This window comes from Ciconia boyciana, chromosome 5 (genome assembly GCF_034638445.1).
Source record: "Ciconia boyciana chromosome 5, ASM3463844v1, whole genome shotgun sequence".
NCBI lineage: Eukaryota > Metazoa > Chordata > Aves > Ciconiiformes > Ciconiidae > Ciconia > Ciconia boyciana.
The window spans coordinates 51,673,396-51,699,698 of NC_132938.1; the positions used below are offsets into that span (position 1 = coordinate 51,673,396).

The following is a 26,303-nucleotide window of genomic DNA, read 5'->3' on the forward strand; positions in this document are numbered from 1 at the left end:
TGGCTGGAAAGCTCACATCCTCAGGAAATCAACTGATGCATGAACAAGAAGCCCGGCTTATTCTTTATATATGCAGGCACTATCTCACTGAAACCTCTACGTTATATGGCATAAAATCTGTGTCAGATGGAAAATGTACACTGGTGGTTATTGGTTTGACAGGATGCTAGCTTGTTTTCTGCACTGGTCCTTTTTCTGCTGGGTCAGTCCCCTGGGAGCGGGGGATCTCTAGGCTTTGTCCCTGCTGCAGCAAGACTACATGGATGCAGTAGGAAAGGGAGACCTCAGTTTTCCTGCCTACAAAGAGAGCTTGCCACTTGCAGCACGCAGCTGAATAAACCCAGCTACCGTAGGGAAACACCCTGCCCCTGCTAGTTGGGTTCAGGACTAATCTTCGGCAGCCACTGGCACGCAGGAACCTGAACCATACGACAAGGAATCCAGCAAAGCTCATTAACAAAATACCCTGCACGATTGCCCAAAGCACTGGGCAGTTTGCTGAAGCAGCCTGAACGCTAGCAGCTAACCACAAGACACAAGAAGTACAGGAACACAGCAAGAGAAACAACTGCTTCTGGGAAGAGGGTTCCAGCTTGGGGTGAGCAGCCAGAACGTCCCTGGTAGCAGAGGTGCTGTGCAACCACATTATCTCAGGGTCTGTTCCGCTCCTCTCCCCTCGCCATAGGAAACAGTACGCCGAGGTGGGGTCCTCATGCCCTCTCGTAGTAGACAGGCACATGGAAATACCATATCTGTGACACCACCGGATCAAAATACTTCACTGCCATCGCCTGTTATCTTGTGCTCTTTTGTACCATGAGATAAAACTTTCTTTGTGGGGAGGAAAATGGTCCAGGTTACTCTGACGCTGATGATCTCGGCTTTGAGTGTGGTGTGCGGGCATGCTGGTGGATGGTGGTGACCATTTGCTACAGAAGTGACACCGCAGGGTTAAAATGCTGCCCTTTCCACCTCGGCTCCTGGGTTGCTGAGCTGGATGAATAATGTGTCGCTGTGTGGCAACGGGCTGCTGAAAGGCCGAGGGAATTCATGCGAAAGGGTAGAGTAGCAGCCGTGGCAGAAAAGCCTGTGCTCACGAACAGCTGTGAAAAGTCAACGGCACTTACAGAGAAGGAAGCAGATGGGTCTCCTCTCCGGTGTCCTCTTCTCAGGGACAGTGCGTGGTGGCTTCCACTGCACCGAGCTGTGCAAGGTGCCAGGTCTCAGGCCTGAACCTTTGTAGCTGCTATCTTACATTCACAGATTTAGCCAGAACGGCCACACTTAAAAGTCCTTTCTTTTCCCATGTCAGCCTACAAACAGAGACCCGGAATAATTAAGACAGTGTTCATTTTATTGTACTCAGCATGGAAACCAGGAGATGTAAAACAGCAGAACATTAAATTCCTAAGGGACTCGATCGGGTGGGTAACATTGCTTTAGTATCACTGTAAGACTTCTTCACATGCAAACTTCTGTTGGTATGTCTCGAATGAATGCCACGGTACACCTGGAAGCCTAATACTAGCTTTACTTCGTACAGTACATCACGTTCAGTCAGTGTAACTATAAAAATAATAAAGCCACAATAATATTAGGTGTCGTTAGAAGCCCCCAAGTTGGTTTTCTCCTGCTGACTGATTCATGGCCATCATTTTTGTGCTGCTTGCAACAGCCAGGAATTCAAAGTTCACCCACCCTCTCTCCCTTTAACTCTGGGTAGAAACTCCCAGTGCTTTTCAGTGTGCAACTGAGACCTTAACTTCAGACTTCAGATGTGATTTTATGTGCCGCGAATGCATGCATCTTTCTCTTCCATTTTACTGAAATTCCTCAGGGCAGTGTCTAAACATGCGTTTGATGTACTTGAAACTATTGATTATGGGCTGGGCTAAGGGAAGTGTTGTCAGGAGGACCCTCCAGCAGAAGGGTCGCCTGTTGTAGCAGAGCTGCTGAGAAGCATCTGAGACTCGTGTTCTGCAGCAGACAACTGCTGGAGACTTTGCTGGCAGCCCTGTCATTTATTTCTACTCCAGAGAGTGTCAGTCTAAGCAGAAAGCTAACAAAAACTTAAGGTCTGGTATTTCAAACGGGACTCATTTGATGTGATTCTGTTCCTCATGAGCTCAGATGCCTGCTATCACCCATAGTCTTTGTGCAGAAACCAGTTTGTACAGAGAAGCGTGGATTTCCACCAAGCTCAGGAGCCAGTGTGCACCTCTGTACACCCCAGCCACTGCACTTTCTGTTGACAGTCTAGACACAGAGCTTGGCCAACTGGTGGTTTTTTTTAGATACGGCTGTGGGAATTTTTTTAGAGACCAGATAAGGGGAAAATCCTTGTTTCTGTATTGCAGAGTGATCTAAACTTTCCTCAGAGTTGTGGAAAATGCTAAGCCTCCAGCATTCAATCAGAAGGGCAAAGGGAAAAAATCTTAGAGTATGAGTAATGCATGAGACCTGCACACATGTACACCCCTTTTAAACATGGACACACGCACACATAAGCTTACCTACAGCGAATGTTTTCCTAGAGGAAAAAATATTTCTTCTCTGTGTGATTGGGCTCAGTAATAATATAATTTTCTTCTTTAAAGAAGCCTGAATGATGAAAGATATGTTTCACATTGCAAAATCTTCCTTGCCAGGATTTGATGCGAAATCGACATTATAAACTCTGGGAAGGAAGAGCTGCTCAGAAAAGCACAAAGCAGAAAAAACAATAAATCTCAGAGTTTCAAAAAAAAAAGGATTATATTAATTTCAGTTTGGCTCAATTCAGGTGCAATACTTCATTCTTTCTTTTAAACATCTACGCTGACTCAAGTGGGATAATTTAGGCCCCTAAGAGAACATTGCAGCCATTTCAATGTACAGGACCTTACCTTCAGGCCCAGGGCCCACTGCAGCATCCAGTCACTCTAGAGATATTTGGTAGCGTGCAGCATTTGGATAAGGATCTACGTGCATGTCTCTGGGATGACTGAAAATACTGACCACTCATACAGGCATCACAGAGTCACCGAAAAATAAACCGGCAGAGGTTGAGACTTTACAAAAAGGGGGTGGGGGTGGGGGGAGAGTTTCCTTCAGACCATAGTCCTTAACTTTCTAAGACCATGGAGCCTGACGATCAGTCGTCTCCCATTCAGAGCAGCCATTTCCATAAGCTGGGTGTGAAAGACTTACTCTGTATTGGTAGCCTTTTGCACTCATTTTTAAAAGGTATAGAAGGATAGACACAGAGCAAGACAATGGAGCTAATAATTAATAAAATTTGTACTTTCATACAAACCGTGCATATACTGAGCTAAGTAATGAAACACTGGTATGGTAGATTCCATCAAGTTTCCGAACTGAAAACCAGTCACATCAAACTTGAATTTTCCATCAACTTCAACACTGATTTTCATTCAGATTTCCACTTCTAACTTTAACACTTCAACACAGTCATGAAATTCAAGATAAAAGCGAGTGTTATCTTTAGAGCACATATTCACCTTTTCTGAATCCCTTGAATATACTTCTCCAAACAGTGCATTTTTCAAGCTCTTACATGGTAGTAGCAGTAATAAACTGAGGTTGTTTGCCTAGTGGTTTTGTTGAACCATATTTGGGTATATCTATACATACTAGCAAAATATACAGCCTTTGGAAATGTTCGTTTTCCTAAAAGCCATGGGACACCAACAATATGAGAAATGTGCGAGCGAGCTCGGAATGAACAAATGGGCAAAACTTAAACAAAACATTGGCTTTACAGACTTAGGAATGGGAATTCCTTGTGAAGCACCTACATCCACTTTGCTTTACTTCTCCTTTGATCCCTTCCCACGTTTCTCAGCAATTCCTTCTTGTATATTTAAAAGAAGGTTTTCTTCGCCTGAGACGGAGAAGACAGATATTCTCCTCCTTGTCCCTCCAGCTCTTTCCCCACTCTTTTTTCCAAACCAAGTCAGCAGAAATGAGGCAGGACTTCAGCAGGACTTGTGCCCAAGGCAACACAAAGCCGGCAGACACCAACCAAGCGCACACAGACAGTGGTGGATGTTACAGTCTCAGACAAAATCCAGGTCTATATTGCAAATTGCCTGCAATGAAGTTCTCCTTCAACTCAGGTTTTGTATTGGCAACACTGAAACATGCTTATTCTCATCTTTCCTAGTGGAAAGCTCCTGAAGAGAAACTAGGACTAACTTTTCCATTCTCATTCACTGCTTTTATTAATGGTTCTGGCCATGTCAACCTTCCCAGAAGATGCAATCAAGAGGGAAGAGTTTCCTGACAATTAGCTTGTTTCCCAAAATGTCTCATCTCGCAACAAACTGAATTTAAGAGTTACTTCAACTAGCTAGGCTGCAATGCAGGTCTTTGTCTTTTTTTTTTCGTACAGATTTACTCTTGGGAACAAGAAAGTACTTTCTGTTCTGGACCCTCTTTTTATTAGCCCAAATGGATTTCCTTGGTTGTTAACCATCCAACCAATGCAATGTGATTCTGAGTCACTGGGCAGAGAAAAAGAGCGGGGTGGTGGCACACAGATCATCTCCTCCTACTCTCTGCCATACCGCTGCTCCAAGCACACTTTGATTTTCGACACTGACGTGACACCAAGAACGGTCCTTCTTGGCTACTACAAGACCACTCACGTGCATAATATTTGCTAATTGCTACCCAAAACATGGTTCTGTTTTGCTGCTGGTGAAAGATGCATCGTCCCTAAGAGGATTCACATCATCATCTAGACATTGTACGCAGGACAAAGCATAAATTAGCAGTATTAAGCTAGTAGGTTGCCTACAGTCTGCCCTAGCAAGGCAAAGTGAAAACCTAAAATATTTTCCATGAGATGGGCTGGTGATTATCGACTCATTTTTGTGTGTTGGTTTTTGGCACGTTATTGCTTGGCTTCAAACGCATGCCTGCAGGACTTCTGTGCCCACCAGGCAGCGTCACCAACATTTTGCAGTTTGTCTTTGCACTCGTGTTTCCCCAGAATACAAAAGCACAGCGCTCTGCTGATCACTACGTTTTTTCCAGTTATGCCCATGCAGTTGTTCAGATGCATCCACTTAGTAACTTGCCCGCCGGTGTTTTGTGGTACGTATGTATTGATGAAATTTTCCTGGAAGAAAGGTGTTTGGGGTGGGGAGGGAGGCGTGGGTGGACCGACTGGTGAAGACTCACAGCTGGAAGCAGCTGCAGGGAACCAGGAGAGAACTCCCATTTCTCACGAAGAAGAGTTAATTCCAGTGCTGGCCCAGCACCCTGCTCATTTATTGCCAAGCCCAGTTTGGTCTCAATAAAGCGACTCATACCCATATGCTAGAAATATTTTGGAGAGCTTAAGCTAAAGGATAAAGTTCATGGAAATCGGTGAATGCGCGATAGACATTTATTCTCCTCTGGAAAAAAAATACGACAATCCATTTATATATTCAGACTGAGCATATTTGTAAAGGGACAGTTCAGAGTAAGCTGGCTCACAACGCTACAGCGAGGGGGACAGTGGAGAGAGGGACACGAGTTGAGCCAAGGGACACTGTTTCGCAGGAAGACAGGCTGGGAAGCAGCTGGCAAGGGAGGGGGCAGAAGGGAGGCAAAAGGAGCAGCGCAAAGCCTTGGACCTGGACAGGACACAGCAAACACTGCGGACAACTCGGGGAACCTCTTCAGGGCTGACACGGACACAATGTGGGAAGAGACACCGAACTTGTCAACTAACCTGACCTAATGAGACTGCCAATATTAATCCCACACAAAATTTCACATGGAACGCACATCTCAGACACTGCTAGGAAGGGGATGGAAACAGTAGTACTAACAGAAAAAAGGTAGCAGACTTTCCTCCTGGTAGGCAGAGGTGGGAAGACACTCTCTAATATGGCATTTCAGAATCAGCAATTCAGCATCAAGTGGGAGAGGATTTGAAATAACATACAGAAATGGAACAAGGATGTGCCATAAAGCCCCCAAACATATACCAGAGGAAAACTAGGAGTCAATTCAGTACTACGCCTAGGGGCAACATGTTCCATTGAACTGGGTTAAAATACTGTATCTTGCAGTATTTTACCCCTCTGCTGGGGAAAAATTGCCCCCAAACAGCTGCTTTGAAGGCTTGGCAGTTGATATACTCAAAAAGTCTGGCCTCCTAAATAAAAGGGGGTCACCTCAGGTCTGCTTCACAGAAAAAAAAAAAAAAAAGAGTTAAAAAAAGGATATTAGTATTCATTTACACTGTGTAAACCTGTAAGATTTACAGAGTAAGTTGTAAGAGTAAGATCTAGAGAGTAATTCTGGTCTGCGGTTCTAGAGACAGAAATAAATTGTCATCATGGTTCATGAAAAATCTTTAATGGAATAAAAATAACCCCTATTTAACTCTAGTACTCTGCAGGATTACAATATCCAAATCCTCAGTGCTTTGCAGGATTGAAAACTACATTTTCTACAAACTGCAGGAGTTCCCCAGTCCTCCCATCATGAACTCTAGTGGACAGAATAAAAAGCTAGTGGGAAACATATTTCCCAGGTTGAAAAATACTAAGGTGAGAAATGTGACCAACATACAGTTGAGGCATTATTGTATATCACACTTCTGAAGAAACAGTCACTAAGCTACCTTTTATTAGCAGTTTCTACAACTTTTCTAACATTAGAAATACAGCAAAGATTGTCTCAAGATTTCAGTAATTCTGTAAAGTAAATGTTTCAAGTTAACAATATAATGGTTTATAATATAGAGAGCATTAGGTAAAACAAAATACGCACAGGCTAAATAAATGGTATTCAATTTATGAAAGGCCGCAAGAAAAGCACCAAAATACTGCAAAAAAAGGTAGGTCTGACTAAGGACTTAAAAGGAAAAAACTCAGCATAACACACTAGGCATGTAGGCTCATGGACCCAGACGCACAGGATAGCCTGCTCCTACGGGAAAACGTTACTGTGCATCTCGAGAGAGAGAAAAAGGATCCACACCCCTTCAGAGAGTGGTTTAGAGGAGAGGTGCTCGGCGCCGCGGGAGGCGGGGAGCAGGCACTGCCCGCCCCGGCTGAGCAGCCAGAATGGCTCGCGGCTTTTGAGAGATTTGGCTGGAGCAGCACAGCGCGAGCGAGGGCACCGTCCCGTCGGATGCGGGTACATCTACTGACGTGCTCTCTCGTGCCTCGCCTGCTCCGTGTGCATCGCCTGCTTATACCTTAAGCGTGGCTGATGCAGGGGAGAAAAAGCCCGCAGAACGTATCCCTCTCTCACCTCCCCTTCTAGCCTTCAAAATCCCATTGAGTTAACTTCTCCCAAAAAGATAACCCTTCAGCCTTGATCCTCACTGTGCCTGGTTCTCCATTTCAATGGGAGGGGAAGACCTGGCTCTCTGGGGCTCACATGGGAACGGTGCCCCGCAGTATCAGCAGAAGTGAGACTGCTCAGTGACCAGTGTCCGTAGCCTTTTCATGGACTTGCCTCAGCGTGGGTAACTTACACACCAGGAAAGTTGTCTGGCATTAGGTCTTTACAGCTGTTGGACCTTAGTTTCACCTCACCCAGCTTCCCCCAGTCCACCTCTTTGTGTAAGACCTCATGAGACAGGCAAATAACTTCCCGTAATAATTCTGACACTCTCTCTGCTTCTTGCTTTATCAGAAGGTGCTGCTCTCCCTGCAGCAAGGTGGCAATTTAAATTTGTGCTTTTGCTAAGTGCCTAGCTTTTCATCTGACAGTAGTTGGGATGGGGGCATAATGTGGAAATACACCGGCTGTGGCAATAATAACGGCGTGATGGAGCGCGTGGCTACTCAGAAAACAAAGGGGAATAATTTTCCACTGTTGCTGCATGACAACCCCAATAACACAACTGAACAGCAGGACTCGAGACTTGAGGGGAGGGATTCTCTCTACCACCGCAGACATCTACGCACCCCTGCAAACCACGTCAGTCTAACACAGAAGAGGGAGCGGGTCGGACGCAGCAATTAGGACGCCTAAAATTCTGCAGCATGGACTGGAACACATTGTGCTGCCTCCCTTTCAGTTTTTTATTTGAGGATGTATCCGAGGAAATGGATTTCCGGGTCTGACTGTTCTGGGCCCGGATCAGTTTCTCGTGTTCCCGTATTTGTCTCTGTAAGTGGTTCTGGATGGCAATTCCCAGGGATTCTGGATCGAGGGAAGCACCGTAAACCTCCCATGTCATGCCTTGCTCGTCCCAAACAACATCCCTGACGTGCTTGGACTGCTTCACCTGCACTTTCGCCTCCATGGCTGGGGTGGGCTGCTTTTTGTTTTCCCCCAGGTCTGGCAGGGCCTGAGCTGAAGCAGGAAGAGCTGCTGTGTGAAGCTCGCATCTGGACTCCTTGGCCTGGAGGCTTTGCTGCTGAGGAGCTGCTGATGCCTCCAAGGGAGGGGTGAGATGTGCAGAGCTCGCACTCAACTCAGGCGTCAGTCCTGCCCGCAGGCTCTGGCCGCCGGCCGTCTGAGCCTGGCCAGCGTCTCCCTGGCCTCTGCTCTCCTCCTTTTCACCTGCATCCTCTGAGCACGCCTTTATGCGGACAGCAGCAGGTTGGCTGCTAATGTTCATCCCTCCTTTAGGATCAAGCACCACCGAGTTTTCTTCCTTTGGTTTTACCAGAGATTGATTAGGAACGGCCTCCCCTTGACTCGCACCCTTACATTGCACAGGCTTTTGCTCAGAGCTGCCCAGGACCTCCGTCTGCTTGACTTCACCGTCTGTGCTACAGAGTGAAGGTAACCGGCTGCTGCCTGCATCATGGACGAGTTCTCGTACGTTGTTCTCGGTTCCTGGGACGGCGGCAGCAGAAGTGGTGCTTGGTTCACCAGCGCCAGACCCAGACTGTGCTGGAGTTTGATTGCTGGAGTCAACTGCAAGCTGCTCAACGGGGATGGGCTTTAGTGGGACCGGAGCATCCACTGGCAGCTGAGCAGCATCCTGGCCGTCACGAGCTGCAGCGATCATTTCGGCATTACCCACTGACGTCCCTTGGGAGGTAACGGCTGCAGGGGAGAAGGGGAGAGCAGATTTTGCATTATTTGCTGAGGCTGGAGGCACCACGTCAGATGGGACCCCGGGCGGTTTGACAGGCTGGGTTTGGGCTGAAGCGGTCACAGCTGTAACAACAGTCGATTTTGACGTGATACCAGGAGAACATGGGGACTTCTGTTGTGAGGGGAAACTGTCAGTAAGTGCAGACTGGCTCAGCCCCATACCTCCTTGGTAAATGATGTGCAGTTCTTCCTTCTCCTCTGAGGGAGGATTCCCTTTTAAGAAGGCAGCAAGGATGCTGGGGCTGGTGGAGGCCGATTTGCTCTCCACAGTAGCCACAGCCTGAACCTCAGCATCTCGCCATGTCCTGCTTACTGCTTCCTCAGTTAAAGAGCTGCTCTCTGGCTGAACTGTCATTGTACCCGTTTCTCTGAATTTGGAGAGCTGGGTGGGGCCTGGACTCCCCGGCTCAGCGTCCACGTTGCGTATGGGATGCGAGCTCTCGTGGCTAGACTGGGCTGGTGCCTCGCTGCTCTGCACCGCTTCAGTTTTATCCGTGGGATGCAACTGCGCGGTGTCTGCAGCCCCGCTTTTTGCTTCCAAACTGGTCTGTGGGTCTCTCCCCAGGTCAGCTTTGGCGTGCCTTGCCGGTGAGGCTGACTGACACGCAGCAGAGCCAGTTTTTTCTGCTCCCCTGTCTTTTTCCCCTCTTTGCAGAACGTTTGCCTGAGAAGTACGACAGGACTCATTACCTCTAATAGGGTCACCCGGGGAAGAATAATTTAACACCTCAAGTGCTGGCTGATCGTCAGTCCCCTGAGGTTTCAAGGCAGAGTCATCCGTTTGCGTCAGGGAGCTCGTGTTCGCCTGGCTGCCTTGCACAAACTGCCGGGAGCTCTGGGGGGCTGGCATCATCTCTGGCCCGCGCCCCGCCAAGGGGGCTCCTGCTGCCGGTCCCTGGGTGCCCGCTGGCCGGGAGCAGCCAGCAGGCCCTACGGCTGCAGGACGCCCCTGCGCAGCTTGGCTGGCGAGCCCAGGAGGGAAGGCTTCCTGCTGGCTAGCATTGTCCTCGCAGCATTGCTCGCACCTCTGTGGGCTGGCAGACGCCGTGCACTTCAGGTTGAACAAGCAAACTCCAGCGGAGCCAGACGGCGTGCAGGGGAAGCCATTGCTGGTCCTCTCTCCGCTGAGTAGTTGGGGCTGGTGCTTAGCAGGCTGCAGGTCTCCCAAGTGGTCCTCCTCCGCAGAAGCTGTGACCAGGGAAATCTTGGCAGATCTCACAGGATCTGGTACAGTCCCCATGGACTGTCTCCGAGATGTGGTTTGCCCTCAGCTTCTCCTCGGAGTTTTCTCACCGGGCGGTGGGTACGACAGGGCAGGCTGTCGGCAACAAGCTTCCTGTAACCCTGATCTGTTAATGAAAGAAACATAGTGTTAGCAACAGTCAGATTTAAGAAAAAGTACCCAGAACAGCTTGATTTTACAGCTTGGAGAGAAATACTTGCAGGCAAGGGGGAAAGTGAAGCACCTGATTCTGCTTAAAAGTCACATAAAAGACACAGATTTCAAGGATCTCGCAATTCCAAGGTCCAGATGGAGAAGACAGTACTAGGGACAAAGCAACAACACCTGCCCTGCTCTTGATATATTAATGAAGACATAATGACATGCCAAGAGGGAGGGGAAAAAAAAGAAATATGAAGTGAAAGCAGGGATAAATGGGAAGGAGAGCAGACTTTGTGTGGAAATTTGAGATCACAAAATAAACTCACTGTGGTGAAATCCTCTAGCAAGCCACCTGTGGAAGGAAAGGTGCTACCTTGCCTGTTGTGCCTATGTGCAGAACAGATCCGATTCCCCCAGGATCCACCCTGTGACCCTTTGCTGAGCACCAGTTCCCCCTTCTTCTCACGGAGACCCCTTCTCTAACTCCACTACCAACAAGGACATGCTCACAGGGGGCAACAGGTCAGTTCAGACTAACGTGGATGAACCCAAACCTCACCGGTAAAAGGAATATGGAGGAACAACAACCTGTTGGGTGGTGCAGATAAACACCACGAGAAGCTACTGCACCGTGCAGCACCAGGGCTGTGCACATACTTACGGCTTTCACATTTAGATCCTCTGAAATAATTACAAGGAAGCCAGCTTGATTAATAAATGGAGGCACAGTTGATCTAGAAATCAACTTACAAGCAGGTGGTATGAAACTGGAAGGGGAGCACTGCAGCACCGCAGAACAGGAGGGGCCCATGCCGTACCCAGTGAAACTCTGGGGAGGGCTTTTAAGCAGGTGGAGCAGAGTTATCCCAGTTGAAATCTGGCCAGGACTGCAGAGAAACCATCGCTTCGAACAGGAGGCGATCTCCAAATGTGCTTTTTGGCTGGGCTTTCAAAAGGACTTAGCACTGCCCAGCTTGGATCCTGCTAGAGGTCAAAGGCTGGTTCCCTGTCAGTGTCAGCAGAGTGGTGGTGGCCAATGATGAAATCCCACCCCAGCCTTCTTTTAAATTGCAGGCTACCTATGCTTGTTTAAAAGGCTTTCCCCAGCTTATCCTGCCAGCAAAGCACAGGTATGAGACTTGGGAGGCATGACACTCTGAACATTTAGGCTTTTTGTTAACCAGAGGGATGATGCTGTGTGCCCATGTCTCTGCAGGCACACAGTGGGGTCTCCTTCGCTACGGTACTTGGGAGACGCTGCTGGAAGGAGCTGTGCCATCGCTCCGCTGTTACAGACCCTCCCTACCCACTAGCAAAATCAGCAAAAGCCCTTTCCAGAAAACATCCCTACTCTCCTTCTCTCTCTCGGCCTGAATGGCAGCGGTATAACTTCCTTAGTTTCTGTAAAATTAATCCTACATTTCAGCACCTTAGGGTACTTAGAAAGAGCAACAGGAGGAAAACGCTCAGTGAAAGGAAAATTAAAACAAATACAGCCAGCCTATTTTTCTAAGAAAAGGAAAATGCTGCGACTTATTACTTACTCATTAGGCTTTATGTCTTCCAGATATTAATAATTTATTATCTTTATACTGTCTCTTTGGGCTCTGTCCAGCCACAGATATACACAGTCTGCTGGGTTAAGCCAGCCCTGGGCAACTCTGATCCTGCCCCTGAAGGATCCCGAGTTTCTTAGCTGCAATCTGTGATAGCAGCCCTGCATCACTCCAAAATGGCTTTCCAGCAAGGCTAACGATTGCAAAGCATTTTGAGAAGTACTGAGTTTATGTAAACTAGACCGCAAATCTGTGGAAGTTTGTGACCACCTACAAGATGTCTCCACTTCATTTTGCGCTCACTTTAAAGCCAGCCAACGTAGTCCTGAAGGAAAGGAGAGCTATTCCAAGCTGAACATCTAATGACCGTGAGGAGGGGAGCAGATGGCTTTGGGCATCTGTTTGTCTAAATTCTGTTACTCTCTTCTTTCCTTTTCCAAATATTGATGCAAACCAAACCAGTACATACAATTGGGCAGGTCACATTTTTTTTCCGATTCAGAGTTTATTTAAGAACAACTAACCAAATAATGGAACAAAACCAACCCCCGTTTTTAGGATGAGATGTACTACTTGGCGAACAGTTTCAGATTAAATAAAGACGGCAGAGCAAATCTGTTTGGCTCTTCACTATACAAAAACTGGGAAAGGCAATCTGCACCCCAGAGCACTGTCTTTAGCACTCATACCCACTCAACAGGGGAATGATTCCTAATTTTTCAGTTGAGTTAGTTCTGATCTGAACCCCCACATGGATTCCCCCCATCTGTTTAGTGGCTCTTCACCAGCATCACTAGAAACACTCATTTAAACAACTGCCACATGTGCTAATTAAAAGCGATTCTGCTACCGAGCCCTCAACATATAATGCCAACAGAGGAAATTCTGCCCCAAAAAACCCACGCAGACGTATTCTTTGGTGTGGGACAACAGAGCATAACCCAGACATTTCTCTTGATCCTTGAACACGGGTTGGGGGGTTGGGTCATTCTAACGCCTGGGATGACTCTGGAAATGAGTTAGTTTATGAGAATACAGTTTTTATAAAGACTCCATTGTCAAAGTCATGGGAGCTATTTCCTTGTTAGACTCTTCACTAAGCCATCCTAATGACAGGAGCCAAAGGCACTGTAGTAGTCTAAATAAATGTGGTACTTTTTGACAGTGCTCTTTCTTAAGAATTAATAAAAATCAGAATGAAATGTAAGTCTTACACAAGAGAAAAGCAAGCAAACCCAACTACTTACAAAATTGGAAAGGCATTTTTATTATTGGAGTCTTATTTATGATTATTGTCTCATTTTCATTATTGTAGTCCTATTATATAGGAGTGAAGAACAACGCTGGGACCTGTGGGCAACACTATTCAACTGCCAAGGCAGTGAGGATTCAAACCAACAAACAACACTGACTGCAAGCAAATACCTAGAGAAACAGAAATACAAAACTCAGTAGTAGGCCAAAAAACATGTCAAAACAAATCAAGATTGCTGATGAATTTTTCAAGTGTGGTATGCCTGACCTGGAGCAATCATCCAAAATTTTATTTTATCAGGAGGTGAAATTAGTATCTCCACAAAGGTCAAAATCAATTTTTAGTAATAAGAACAGATTTTCTACACCAACACAATTCTCCTTCACCTTATTCTTTCAGATCAAATCAGTCTGCCTGACTGTGTCAATCTCATCTCAACATAGAATTTTTCCGGACTTTTTGCAACAACAAGTTTCTAACTTTGACAAAGTCTATGTTTGGCTTATGTGGTCTGGGAAGGTCCCTGCATGGCCAGTAGACCTTCACGGACTCTTGTCACTGAGTAGGTCTTCTTTATATACTTTAAAACACACAAAAAAGCCAGAAAAACCCAAACCTTAAGAAGTTTCCAGGCAACTCAATGTTGACGATGTAAAGAAACTCCTATTTATTTCAGTAACACCCATCCCTCAATAAAACAACACTACAAACTTTCCTCCTGCTGTTCATGAGAATGTCAATAAAACCAAAAAGTCTGCACGTTTAATAAAACAAAACAAGAAATCTTCCAGGAAATTTCAGCATAAGATTCTGCCTCCCATTCCCTCTTGAAAAATCAGAAAATCTGCAAAAGCACAAATGAGACTGCCAGTACCTCCACCTACCCTCGATTTTAAAAAGAATTTAAAAACAAGTAATGAAAAAACAATTAAAAAGCAGCTCCCAAACTAATCAAGCATCCTCTCGCCAGTTCTGGATTCTCATCAGCGTTCCATTCCTTGAACCCCCCATTCTTGGAGCCCTCTCTTCACCCTTGTCTCTACAAATGGAAGTACTGAATATTTGTTCTTAACAGTTCTAATCTCATCATATGACCTCTCAGATCGTCACAAAAATCATCATACAACCTCATGGGTTAAGGACACAGATAAACATCTGCTGAAGCAGGAATTCAGCCTCCCTTCTTGTCTCCTGATCCAAGGAAAAGACAATGGCACGCTCTAACTCATATTAGACCACTGAATATATAGAACACAAAGCACATTTCTTTAAATTTTAAACATACACATGCACTTGCATCCTTCTAATTCTGCACCCAGTGGTTTTTTTCCCCAGCTCATTAAGTTGTTGTTCTCTGTAAATGCTGTGACTTCCTCTTTTTAGTGCCAAAGGGTGCTTGTTATTCTGTTTGTTTGTGAAAAATTTGCTTCATGGGTTATCTTCTCCTAATTATCTGTGGGACCGAAGACTGGCACTACCAGTGAAGGACAGTACAAACCAAGGACATACTCATTAAAATACAAGAGATTGCCCAAAGAGGTAAAATACAAGATACGCACAGCTTCCATCTTTCAGCATGCTTTGGGATGCTGACAGGAGACAGACTCTTATGCTACAATCACGGGGAAGCAAGAGGCGACAGGGGATGCCCACAGATACCTTGCATACACGCGGCTCCCACAAGAGACGGGGTTGGCATTTCAAGGAGAAGGTGCACAAAGTCCCACTTCCCTCCTACACCTGGGCACAGCACATGTTATTGCAGGCCACACCTGCAAACACCGCAGGACCCCGGGCCAGAGACAGACAGGGAGGTGGACGGCAGAAGCAACAAGTTCAGCACCACGGGGCTGCAGCACCCTCTGTGCAGACGTTATGCAAAGCGGGCGACTGTATGCAGTGGTTTGCTTTGGACTGGCCTCTGCTGATTCAGTTAGCAGAACTGCTGTAACACTTTAGCAGATACTGCAAAATACCTGTGTACTCCCTCACTAGCCAGTGAACCAATATGACTTTACTCAGCCCAGATGGACAACAGCCCATTGCTAGACTGCTTTCAGTGCAATAAGGTGTTTTCTGCCCTTTTCTGCTGCCTTAAACTACAACTCACCTCGACTCTGCTCATCAGCTGAGCCCATCATCATGGTATCTGAGCACTTTTGTTGCAGCGTCTGGGCTCAAGGCTAGCTCAACAGTATGGCCATATGAAGGCCATACTAGTTCACACCCGGAGCCTTGTTTGGCTCTATCGCAACTGCCCTGAGGACAGAAACAGGGCAAGATGTGATCGATGGTATGGGTCTTATTTGTGCATTCACTATTATGTTTCCTTAAACGGTTGGTTGGGTCAGCCATACCCCTCTAGAAGAAGGGAAGACAGCTCAGCTCGACGGGCCACGGGACAAATGCTGGAGAGGAAGCTGAGAAGGAGCGGGGATGTGGCAGCCCCTGCAGGGAGCACCCAGCCAGGCACCAAGGGTGACAGGAGGAGTTTCCCAGGGACTGGAGAGGACCAGGCAGCCCCTCAGGAGCCCCCGTGCTGGCTGCAACCCTGCCTAGGAGCAAGAGCCTGCCTACAAGAACTTGTTAGCTTACCTGTTTATTTTTATTTTTCACTATATTAAAAGTTACATTTCTCATTTGTGAGTTTTTAACTCTAGGTGTGTGTGGGTTTATTTGAAAAGCTTTTCAATTATTCTTGTTATTTTTTGGGGTAGGGACGTTTGCTTTAGAAAAACATCAGATCCGCTTGAAGGCTCTGGCCAGCCTGAAGTCCTAGCACACACACAGACATGGATCCTCTGTAGACCCTTCCTGCTGCTGGCCATCAGGAGTTTAAGGATTTTTCTGAATTGAAGGACACACTTTAATCACCTCTGGAAATGAATGCACATCTATTCATGAAACCCCTTTGCATATTTGCCCTATATGAAATGCTGTGGCAATGCACACATGCATGCCCCGTGAGAAAAGGACCTTTATTTGTACAAGCCTGCTCACTGGAAGTCCAGACCACTCATTTTAGTATTAGAGCAAACACCACCAAACAAAATCCCACAGCCCCTCCTAAAACCCTTCCCAGCACCTGTGCTAGAAGCACTTTTTAACCACTCGTGACGCATGCTGCGATACTAAATCAGCCGAAACTACCAACTGAACCGCACAAACAGCCCCGAGGAAAACCCAGCTCCTGCCAGGGCTCTCGGGGTGCAGCCTGGCTCCTCCCCGGCCCTCGCGGCTCTTCCTCCTGGATGCTGAGACACAGCCCGCAGCGCCTAGCAGGTCTGCTCGCCCAGGTGTCAAGACACAATGCTGAAAAATGGAAAAGGCGGAGGGAAAAATGGGAAATGAGTCCAAAAGGAAAAACAGCGGGTAAGTACTCAAGAAAAATGTTAGGCTCTGCTTGCGCTTGCTTTGTAATGGTAATAAACCAAGGAAAATCGAGGGAAAAAATCAAGGGCAAGATGCACTGCCATTTTGTGCCAAAAAGAGAGAGCTGCCAATCAGCCTGACAGCTACTGAAGATTTATCTAGCAGTATTTTATACAAGCTGTAGAAATATATTTTTCTGGTTGCTGACTCCTCTCACCTTGCATCTCTCTGCCAAGTACAGGCTTACATTCTGCAAAGTGCAGAGCACGGGAGCTCCACTTTAGAAGGACAAAGCTCAGCTTAACCTGCTGCCCACAACCTGCGGATGAGAAAATGGGTTAAGCTAGTCCTACCAAATGGCACAGTGGCCTCTGGGCCTAATCCAAAGCAAAACAAACTGCTTTGCACCTTCCTTCATTTCGCTGAGCTTCTGACCAAACCTTAAGTACACCCTTCCAAGAGGCCACAGTAACCTTACTGTGAATGATATAATCTAATCAACGAGATGCAAAGCAATTCTAATTAATTTTAAATACATTTTAAAATCTAATATTTACAACATTTTCTCACTGCAGCATGCAGATAGCATTGCCAGATTTTGTTTCTGCAGGTAGCTTTTGCACATCTTCTTTTTAAATCTATGCTCTCTGTGCTCCCTAGACTCTTGCTGAGTTCCTGGGAGTCCAGAAAGGGCAGTGTCCAGCAGACTGCAGAAGAGGCTCGCAGAGACGGGATCTCTCTTAAGTACTCTCAGGCACTTAGCAGGGAGCACAAGGGATCGTCTGTCTATAATTTTGGTACTGCAATGTTCATCCCAGTTTAGAAGCAAGCATTAGTCACTCTGTCCCTAGCATGACCTCAGGACTGCCAGAAAAATCAGTACCAGCGTCAGCAGCTTTAGACTGGTATAAAAAGAGTGCACCCAGGAAGGGCTGAACCAGATTTGGGGTACACCTCTGCTCCAACTTCAGGCCAAAGGGTGCAAACCAGTCCCATGGCTGCCTGAATGCAGGATGGTGCTGACAAGCTCATCTGAGAGTCTGGGCTTGAGCAGAACCTCTCCCCAACACTTCAAAACGCTCCAGAGACGCGTGCACCTCAGCAGTCGCCCAGGGACAGATGCGTGGCAATATCTGCAGCTGGCTTTAAATAGGCAGGACCATGACCATGGATGGATAAAAACTGTGTGGCGACCAAGCCTGATTCAGCTCTACTGTCCTGCTGGCACCAGAATAATTAGTTACCCTTCAATTAGAAATATGTCCATCTAAAAGCAAATATGACTGCAGCTCTGCTCTAAGAGGGGATGTTCTAGCCCGTGTCCCATCTGTTCCCTGTGGGCAGCTCCCATCTCGCCCCGGCTAGGAGACAAGCAGCAACCACCACGTCCAGCTCCGGCGCCTGTTCATGGAGCCCTGATGGGAGTCCGCACGCTGTTAGCGGCACCATGATGTACATCTTCTGCATGCATGTAAACTTCACTCCTGGTTGCATTTTGCTTTGAATCTCTGTCAGCAAGTCATTGTATCAGAAGACATTGCATTATCCTTTTCTGTAGCCTGATGCGTACAGCTACCGTGGTCACACCGGTGACTTTCACTCAGAGGTTCCCCAGCACCAAAGCTGGGCTGGCTCTGCTGAAGAGGTCACCATCCTCTGGCCATGGCCAAAGGCAGCAGGCTGGCATGTGCTGTGGAAGTGCTGCAAGAGTGGCTTGTTTTCGTGGGAGTAAGGACCAAGCGGTTATGGATTTACGGGCACACCCTGGTTTTGCAAAACACTTTCAGGTTTCCAGAAGGAAGATGGGGTTGCTTTGCGCTCCAACGCTTTAAAGCAGGGAAGAACAATATTTAAAAGTGGTATAAAACACAGTCTCAAGAAGATTGCTAGAAATCAACATTTGGAAAGAAGATTGAAAATCCTGATTTCAATTAAGAATTGTGGCATCGTCTGTTGCCCTTGAAGTTTTGAGCCTTCAAAGCTCACTTCCTTCTCACAGACTAAAAGCCTCTTCTGGGGGAAGCCGGGATCCTCACGTAATCGCAGCCTCTAGAATCTCTCAGAAGAGCCCCACGCATGGTCAGAGGTGGGTGGCGTGGGAAGGAACCGCAGGAGGGCTGGGTGGCAGCCTGAACATGCACCTCGTCCGCACCCTTCTCCCCACACCGTCCCCTCCTCTGCCCCGCGTCCCCATCCTGCCCCTCTACTTTCCCACTCAGCTCATGCTCCGCTGTGCTCCCGAGCATCCTCCCTGCCAGCAGAGAGGAGTCTTGGGCAGCAGCACGGGGCTGCAAAGACAGGCTCTCTCTTTGCACGCCTCCTCCCAGGGTTACAGCATCCGGTAAAAAGGCTTTCTTTGGCGAGGCGTGTAAGTACATTAAAGTCCCTGCTGAATATCCAGCTTGCTGCAGAATACCACCAAGAGCCCGTCCGTCTTTCTCCCCCAGGGTGAAAGGGAAGGATAAATGGCTTTATGAAAACTGCCAAATCAAACAACTACACTGAGCGGCAGCCCAGCTCATAACAGTTGCATAAGCTACAGTGACACCCCTACCTCATATCCTTGGCCACCCTAGAGGGAATGTGACATGGAGATAAAACCCACAGGGATACATATTTTGCTGCTTTTTTTTTTTTAATTGCATGTTATTATGTTTAGCCTCATTATTTATCAGCGCATTTTTTTAATTTCAGTATCTGGCACTGGAAGTGACTTTTAAGGAAACGCAGCCTGACTTCAAGGGTAAGCCACATTTCAGGAGGAACGTCTGCACGTACACTCCTGACACATACACGTGAGAGGAAACCAGCAACCTGCTGTCCACATCGAACAGGTGACTCCATTTCACATAGCTCACTGCCACAATACTTTTCTTCAGCTTATTATCGAGAAAAACAAGAAGTGGTGTTTGAGGGATGTGAACAGGAGGGTCGTATGGACCTTTCAAACACCGCTTTCATGTTTGATGTTGAAAGCAACAGAATTGCCCATCAACCAAACGCGAATTTCATTCCTTATCTATCCTGCTATCTTCTGTCTGATAAAAGCATGGTGAAATCTAACCCCTCATTAATGCATTTCATGCAACTGAATGCATTTGAACATTGACGGCTGACAAACAAAAGCCCTGTTTTTCAAGAGAGCAGTTTAACAATAGCCAAAAATAAATACCTTTTTCCTACACAGCAATGCCAACGTGACTTCATTATAAAGCAGAGTGATCGTCCTTAGGGGTGAAAGCATAATGCTGGCTTAGTACCCATGCAATTCTTGGTTTCTCTGCTAAGACTCCCAGTCAACTAGCAACAACCAGGACGGTGAGGTTTATGTGGACATCCATCTACTGGGAGCTGGACCAAGACCAAAATCACATTTTGTGTGGTCAGGAAAACATCACTCCTGCTGAGTAGGTGTGTCTTGGAAAGGGTGGCTCTATGGGACAAAGGATGTTATCTACTTCTAACACGCTTTCAGATCCTCGAAAGCAAATTTCCTGAATTTCATGATGACTTTCTCCTTAAGAACATTCCCCCAGTGCACTGAATGCAAACACTCATCACATGGCTGAAGCAGCCCCAGTAGTGGTGGTAGCACCCTAGATAATTAGGCCTGATTTGCTGCTGAGTAACCATATTATCATTACCCAGAGAAGCGTATTATAGCAGCACTTTTTTTTTTAAACCAACCTTGCAAGTAAGGAAATTTTGCCTTGGAAGAGCTGATAGCAGGAGGAATGTCTTTTGCATAAGGTAAAACCCAATGATAATGTTTAATTCTCATGCACCATCTGAAAAAATAAGTTCTCCTCACATATTATTTTAATGGAGATGCTGGGCTCAATATTAGAGAAGGGAATAGATCTATACATAACAGGCACCTGGCAAAGGACATACCCATTGTTGCTTACAGGCATTATCCTACCAGAAAAGAACTACTCCAAATAGCATGTAATTAGAGAAGAAGGATACAGAGCCCAACCAGTCATTACTGTAACAGAAATTTGCTGTAGCTTGTGATTAACCTAAGAAATGCACGATGATGATCTCGCCATGTCTGCTCTTGCCTCCTGGCTATCAGAAACACGAGTAATGTGAATAAAGAGGCTGGCAGCTGAAACAACTATCATTGTGGCTTTTTAAAAAAAACACAACACCAAAAAACACAAAAAACCCAAACAGTTAAAAATATCTTGCCTTCTTCCTGCCGCCACCTCAGCAGTTGCTTCCTGTTTCTTCACGTTCTCACTTTGCTCTGCTGCTGTCTGTCATTGACAATAAGAGCAGTAAAAAGAACAAAATAATCTCCTTAGTAAACCGCCTCCTGCTAAACACCTTCTCAAAAATACACGAGAGGAAGCGCTGTGTGCTGGGCCACTTTTTGTCTGATGTATTGAGGCTCTGCAGGAAACCAAATGGCTGCAGGTTGGAAGCCTTCGGTGTTCAGAGATAAAATCGGAGCAATTCAGTGGTATCTTTACAACACTGGTAAATGCTCTTTTGAGGGCAATGACTCAAACCTGTACATCCAGCTAAGGACTCTAACCTGCTCACCTCAGTCACACGAGCTTACGATATGACTTCAGTGGGACCGTTACATGAAAAGCTGTCATCTCAGTCTCGGACTCTTCGTTTTCTTTACTTGAGGCTATGCACTTTATTTTGTTGAACGTTGACCCCGGTGGAATCGGACCAAGCCAGAGACCAGCGCCTCATTCGTTATTATTTTTTTAACTGATGAGGTACTGCATGCAGGACATGGAGAAAGCAGGATGTGCTAACCAAGCAGGGACAGGATGACGCATCCTAAATGGCACCTTGCAAAGCCAGGAAAAATGACACTTGTCATGTACTGCAGATAATCAGTGACACTGGTGTTCTTTATATCCAGAAATGTCAGACAGCCTAACCACATACATAGCACTGCAGCCGTGTGAGGGCTTCCAGCCACTTGACCCTAATGAAGGCAAACGCTAGATAGGAACATGCTGGTAAAATATTATACCTATAAACCACACCGTGTCTTCTTCAGTCTCCACCCAGAGCTGACAGAAGGTGTTGAAAGACACATCTGAGAAACCTCCCAGATGAGAGCAACTGCCACCGTGGCAGATCTGATCAGGTAAAATTGAGAGAAACTTACTGTTCTGGCTCTTGGCTTGAGAAAAAGGAGGTACTGGCACCGATACCAACTCAGCATTGGTAAAAATCAACCCCCAAACCTTACCTCACTAACTTCTGAGTCCTGAAATTCACTATATAGCCAGAGAGCTCTTCAGGACAAGGAGGCTCTTAAGTCTTCTCCATCCACCACGTGGATGTGCTTGAACAAAGAGACTGCAGTGCTTTCCCTGGGTGAAGAAGCCAACGCAGTCACCAAGTCACTCTCTCAACACCTCCACCTTCCTGCAGCAAAGAAAAACACCAACAGCTGTGCTGTATGATGGCTTATTTTAGAACAACTTGTTATTTGCAGTCCATCCCACAGGTGTCTGATGGTAATAGCTTTTCAGAATTGCCCTTGCAGGAAGCCCAGGGGTGTGAAAATCTCTCACGCTAACAATCGCAGGAACCATCCTCCCTTCCATGAGAATTGTCTCCTAACAATGGCTTATTCAAAACGTGTATTTTTTTCCTTAGATTCAATGTGCTTCTATCCTTCCATCCTTAACAAGGGGGACTAACGTACCCACCTGCCTGCAGCTTTTTATACTATGTTTTAAATGTGGATTTTCACAGTCTTAAGAATAATTACATTCTCTGCTCTAAATTCTTCAAAATCACAATGCTCATAACACAAATCCTTATTTAGTGTCTGAGACTTGGGAAGCCCCATCTGTGTCAGAACCAAACTAAAACCAGAAACACTTAACCAGAAATACTTCCTCAAGACAGCAAATATTAAAGAGATAGTAACGCAAAATCTGGAAACTGGTTCAATAAAAGATGCTGGAAACAAAGACCCAGCATGTCTTATTTTGTAAACCCTTTCAAAGCTAATAATAATATTGGGAGTCAATCACTGGAGTTGTCATAAGCCAAAGCTTTGCCTGTTGCAATATGGCAGCCATATCCATTCCCTGGACCTCTGCCTTATCCATACCAGATGTATGGTCCATACTCTGGACCTCTGCAAGGCCACGATGGCTTATAGCAGCTAACGTGACATCCCCACTCCTGCCGAGGGCTGGGATCTTCCAGAACTTCAAGGTTTATACTGAGCCTAACACTGGGCATACCTCTTCTCCTCATTTCTTCTGCATTTAAGCCAGGCATATTTACATTTCCATTTATCAGTTGACTGAAGCAACACACACCGTGCGGGAGGCACTGGTAAAAGACATTAACTTTGACTTGAATTACCGTCCCTCAGGATAATTGCCAAATTGGTTAATGAGTATAATTAGCATTAATTAAAATGATGGCTCAAACAAGATACATCACATCTGGGTTTAACAGTCTCGGGTTTACTGAAGCTGGCTGCCTCGACTACCTGGCCAAGCCCAAACCAGACAGCCCCATGGGCAGCATGACCAGCACTCACCGCGGCAGCTATCCCTCCAGCTCACCTTCACGTATGGTGAAGCTACAAGCTTCTCAAGCTACACCCTTGAGCAAAACATGCCCCCAGGCATTAAAAAAAAAAAAGTGGCAGCCCCAAGCAATTACAGAGTTTATCACCTGATGCCCAGCTCCTCACGTCCCGCTGCGTTCCTTTTTACTCTTCTTCGGAGCAGTTTTAGCTGCCCTTGCTAAAGCTGCCAGAATATTTAACCTGCAAATCTTAGAAGTGAGCTGAGGTCAGGCTGTACCTTGCTAGAGCACAGCTGTGAGCGAGCAGGGCTGTGTGATAGCTTTGTCCTTGTTTCTAAGTCAGCTAGAGTGGAAGCTGGCAGGGCGTGAAAAAGGATCATTCACAGCTTAGGGCTTAATTACTGGACTCGCACCCAACGTAGATGCCTCATGCACAGAGCCATACTTAAAGGAGCGAGAAAACAAGTGGCAACCTCAGAGCCAGTATGAAAATCCAGACAAGATGGTTTATTTCCACACAGGACCTTCTTGAAGATAAGCACTAGGTACTTCAACCAGTCATCTGACAGCTGGGGATGCACGGTAGGCTTCCAACCACAATTTCTTTTTATTGACATCCTATTTATGGATACAATTTTTATTACCACAAACTATGCATACATACGTGATTGCAGACATACATATACACATAAAATTTGATATATGCTAACATAAAGATAGTCATCCAGCCTAACCTGGGTGATTAAAGCTAGGTGCTGAAATCAAAGAAGTCTGATGCTCCAAAATGCTGAATAATCAGAAGTACCAGTAAAGCTAGTGAGAGCCAAAAGTTGCTCAGTATTTTTGAAAATACAATTCCTTTTGTTCCTGTTCTTATCCAAGAAATGCCAGAAGGCCCTAACATATTCTGCCTTTTCGCTGGATGCTACATGTGAGCATAGAGATACTAAGCATTCATAGCTTAAGAGGTAGGAACCAGTACTTTTTCTGCCTCTTCTTTAGAAGCTAACATAGCTGAAGAGAAAACTATGCAACAGTCAGTGTCTAACACCAGTGATTTAACTACAGAGCACCTTTCTCCTACATCTCATCATCTACGACTAAAAGCTCTTTGCAATCATGAGTGTAGGAATCCGGCTTTAGAGATCCACCTTTGACACATTATCAAAAAATATTAAAAGGGGTGCCCCCTCACTGGATTACTGCCATACAGCAAGTCCCGAATCTATAAAGAGGCGAAGCAGACTGGTACCTCTGTTAAAGCACAAGCTAGAAAACCAAACAAGTATACAGAATATGCTGCTGCCAGCATTTGTGAAGAAAAAACCCCAAAACCCACAAAGCACCACCTTAAAGCTGAACAAGCAAAGGATGTTACTGACCTAGGAGGGCCATCCACCCAAGGAAAGTACTTGCAACCACTGCAGATCTGTAAGCGTTCATACAAGGAGGTAAGCACTTTTGGAAAAGGCTCTGTTAATGCTCCTGCTCTTCAGAAAGCTCGGGCAGGGCATGGGATCGGATGGGGTATGAACGTTGGACAACTGAGAGGAGGACATCCAGTGTGAACAGGGCAGCAGGCAATGAGATACTAAGCAAGCAACTCCACTCAATTATCTTTTTTTCTTCTTACAGGTGAGCTGCTGCTTTTGCACAGAGCAAGGCTGGCAATTTGTTCTTGGGTCTGCAATGACCCTTCCTATAAACCTGTAGCCTGTGTGCTTGAGCAAGGGGGGACAGAGCAGACCAAGAGCAAATGGAAGAAGTATGTGGACAGAGAGGCAGACTGGGTCAGAAGATCTAGCAAGTCCAGACTATAGAGCCAGGAAACTAAGAGCAATTTATCAGGTATTCCTTGTATAACCATATTATCAAAACCGCAGGCCCCACTCCAAGAAACTTGGCTGTCACTAAGGTGAGGAGCCTGCACCTTCCCCTCCGTCCCTGCTCGGCTGCTGGTCAGCACAGTCCTGGTAATTACTATAGCTTGATCCTCGCTACCTCAGCTCTCTTCACTCTGCTCCCTAATCTATTTATTAACAACTCTAAACCATAGGCGTGGGCAGCCACAGGAAAACCGTAGGGTTTGTTCTACTCCAAGTCAACAGGAGAAAAACATTTTTGCAAACGCAGACTGTCACAGGAGGTGGTTTGAGAGAGACAGATGTTTGGTTACCACTGCAGATGGGCTGGAAAATCCCCCATCGCCACTTCAAAACTCACCCTTTTCTTTTCCCAGGAGGACAAAATGTGTTCTTTTCCCCTAGTGTGTGGGGGCTTTGCCCTTTACTTTAAGGGAAAAGCTGCAACCCCTGGAAATTCATTAGTTCCCTGGTCTTCTCTCTGGGCAGCAACTAGATCAAGTTGCTCAGCTGTTGAATTTCAAGGTTAGTGTGCCTCAGTCCTAAGTTTCTCCCACAAAACTGGAGAATGAGGCTAAATGCTGATCCCAGGAACACCAGCCTTCTCCCACGTGGACTCAATGACTATTCCATTTATGAGGCTGACCTATCTCTACACCTGCTGAGTGAATTCTGGCTGGGTAAGAAGGCAGGAGGAAGTAAGAGGTAAAGGGGAGAGCTGCTCTGTCAGAAAAAAGAGGACATGCAGGAGCAAGTAAGTTGGTTGGTCCATGTGATACAGAAATTTGTTGGCCCTCTGCCTCCTGGACCTAGGCATGAATGCTCCTCCAGCACTGATTCTCCATCTGTCTCTTACTCCATACTCCTTGCCAGACCATTTCACAGCTTCATATAGCTCAAGGCCAGGAAACTGTTCACAAGAAATGGAGTTTTAAAATCGTGTTTTGCACCATGGTATAGCATCCTTTTGAAAGACAGTTCTACCGCTGCTTAAATATTTGTGATGGTGACCATGTGCATACCTCTTGCTACCTCACATTGCACACTCAACTTGAACATCGTAAACATTGCTCTGTCTTTCTAAGCCTCTGATGGATATTTTTTCCATTTCCTGATTTTTTTTTTTCATGTTAGGTCTCTTTCTTTCAATGGGTGACTAACAGCAAACACTACTCAAAAAGCTGCTCTCTGACTATACAGAAAGTATTTTTCTGTGTATAGGGACGTAAGAAGCAAAAAAAATGAAAGCAAATAGACTGAACTAAAAAATGCATACC

The 26,303-nt window shown here is 46.2% G+C and overlaps 1 protein-coding gene across 4 annotated transcripts in view; it reads right to left on the minus strand.

Moving 5' to 3' along the window:
* Window positions 1-1,361: 1,361 nt before the first annotated feature.
* The window catches only part of GPRIN3 (GPRIN family member 3), a 36,195-nt gene continuing 11,253 nt past the window's right edge, over window positions 1,362-26,303 (minus strand). Inside the window, exons 2-4 of one of the 4 annotated variants that reach the window (XM_072861593.1) lie at window positions 21,858-22,036; window positions 20,828-20,895; window positions 1,363-10,415 (exon numbers count right to left, since the gene is read on the minus strand). In XM_072861593.1, the coding sequence (XP_072717694.1) occupies window positions 7,937-10,306 (2,370 nt within the window). In that variant the 5' untranslated portion in view covers window positions 10,307-10,415; window positions 20,828-20,895; window positions 21,858-22,036 and the 3' untranslated portion in view covers window positions 1,363-7,936. Of the gene's footprint in view, window positions 10,416-20,827; window positions 20,896-21,857; window positions 22,037-26,303 lie in introns of all 4 variants that reach the window. The other 3 variants (XM_072861594.1, XM_072861592.1, XM_072861591.1) reach the window with 3 other exon arrangements.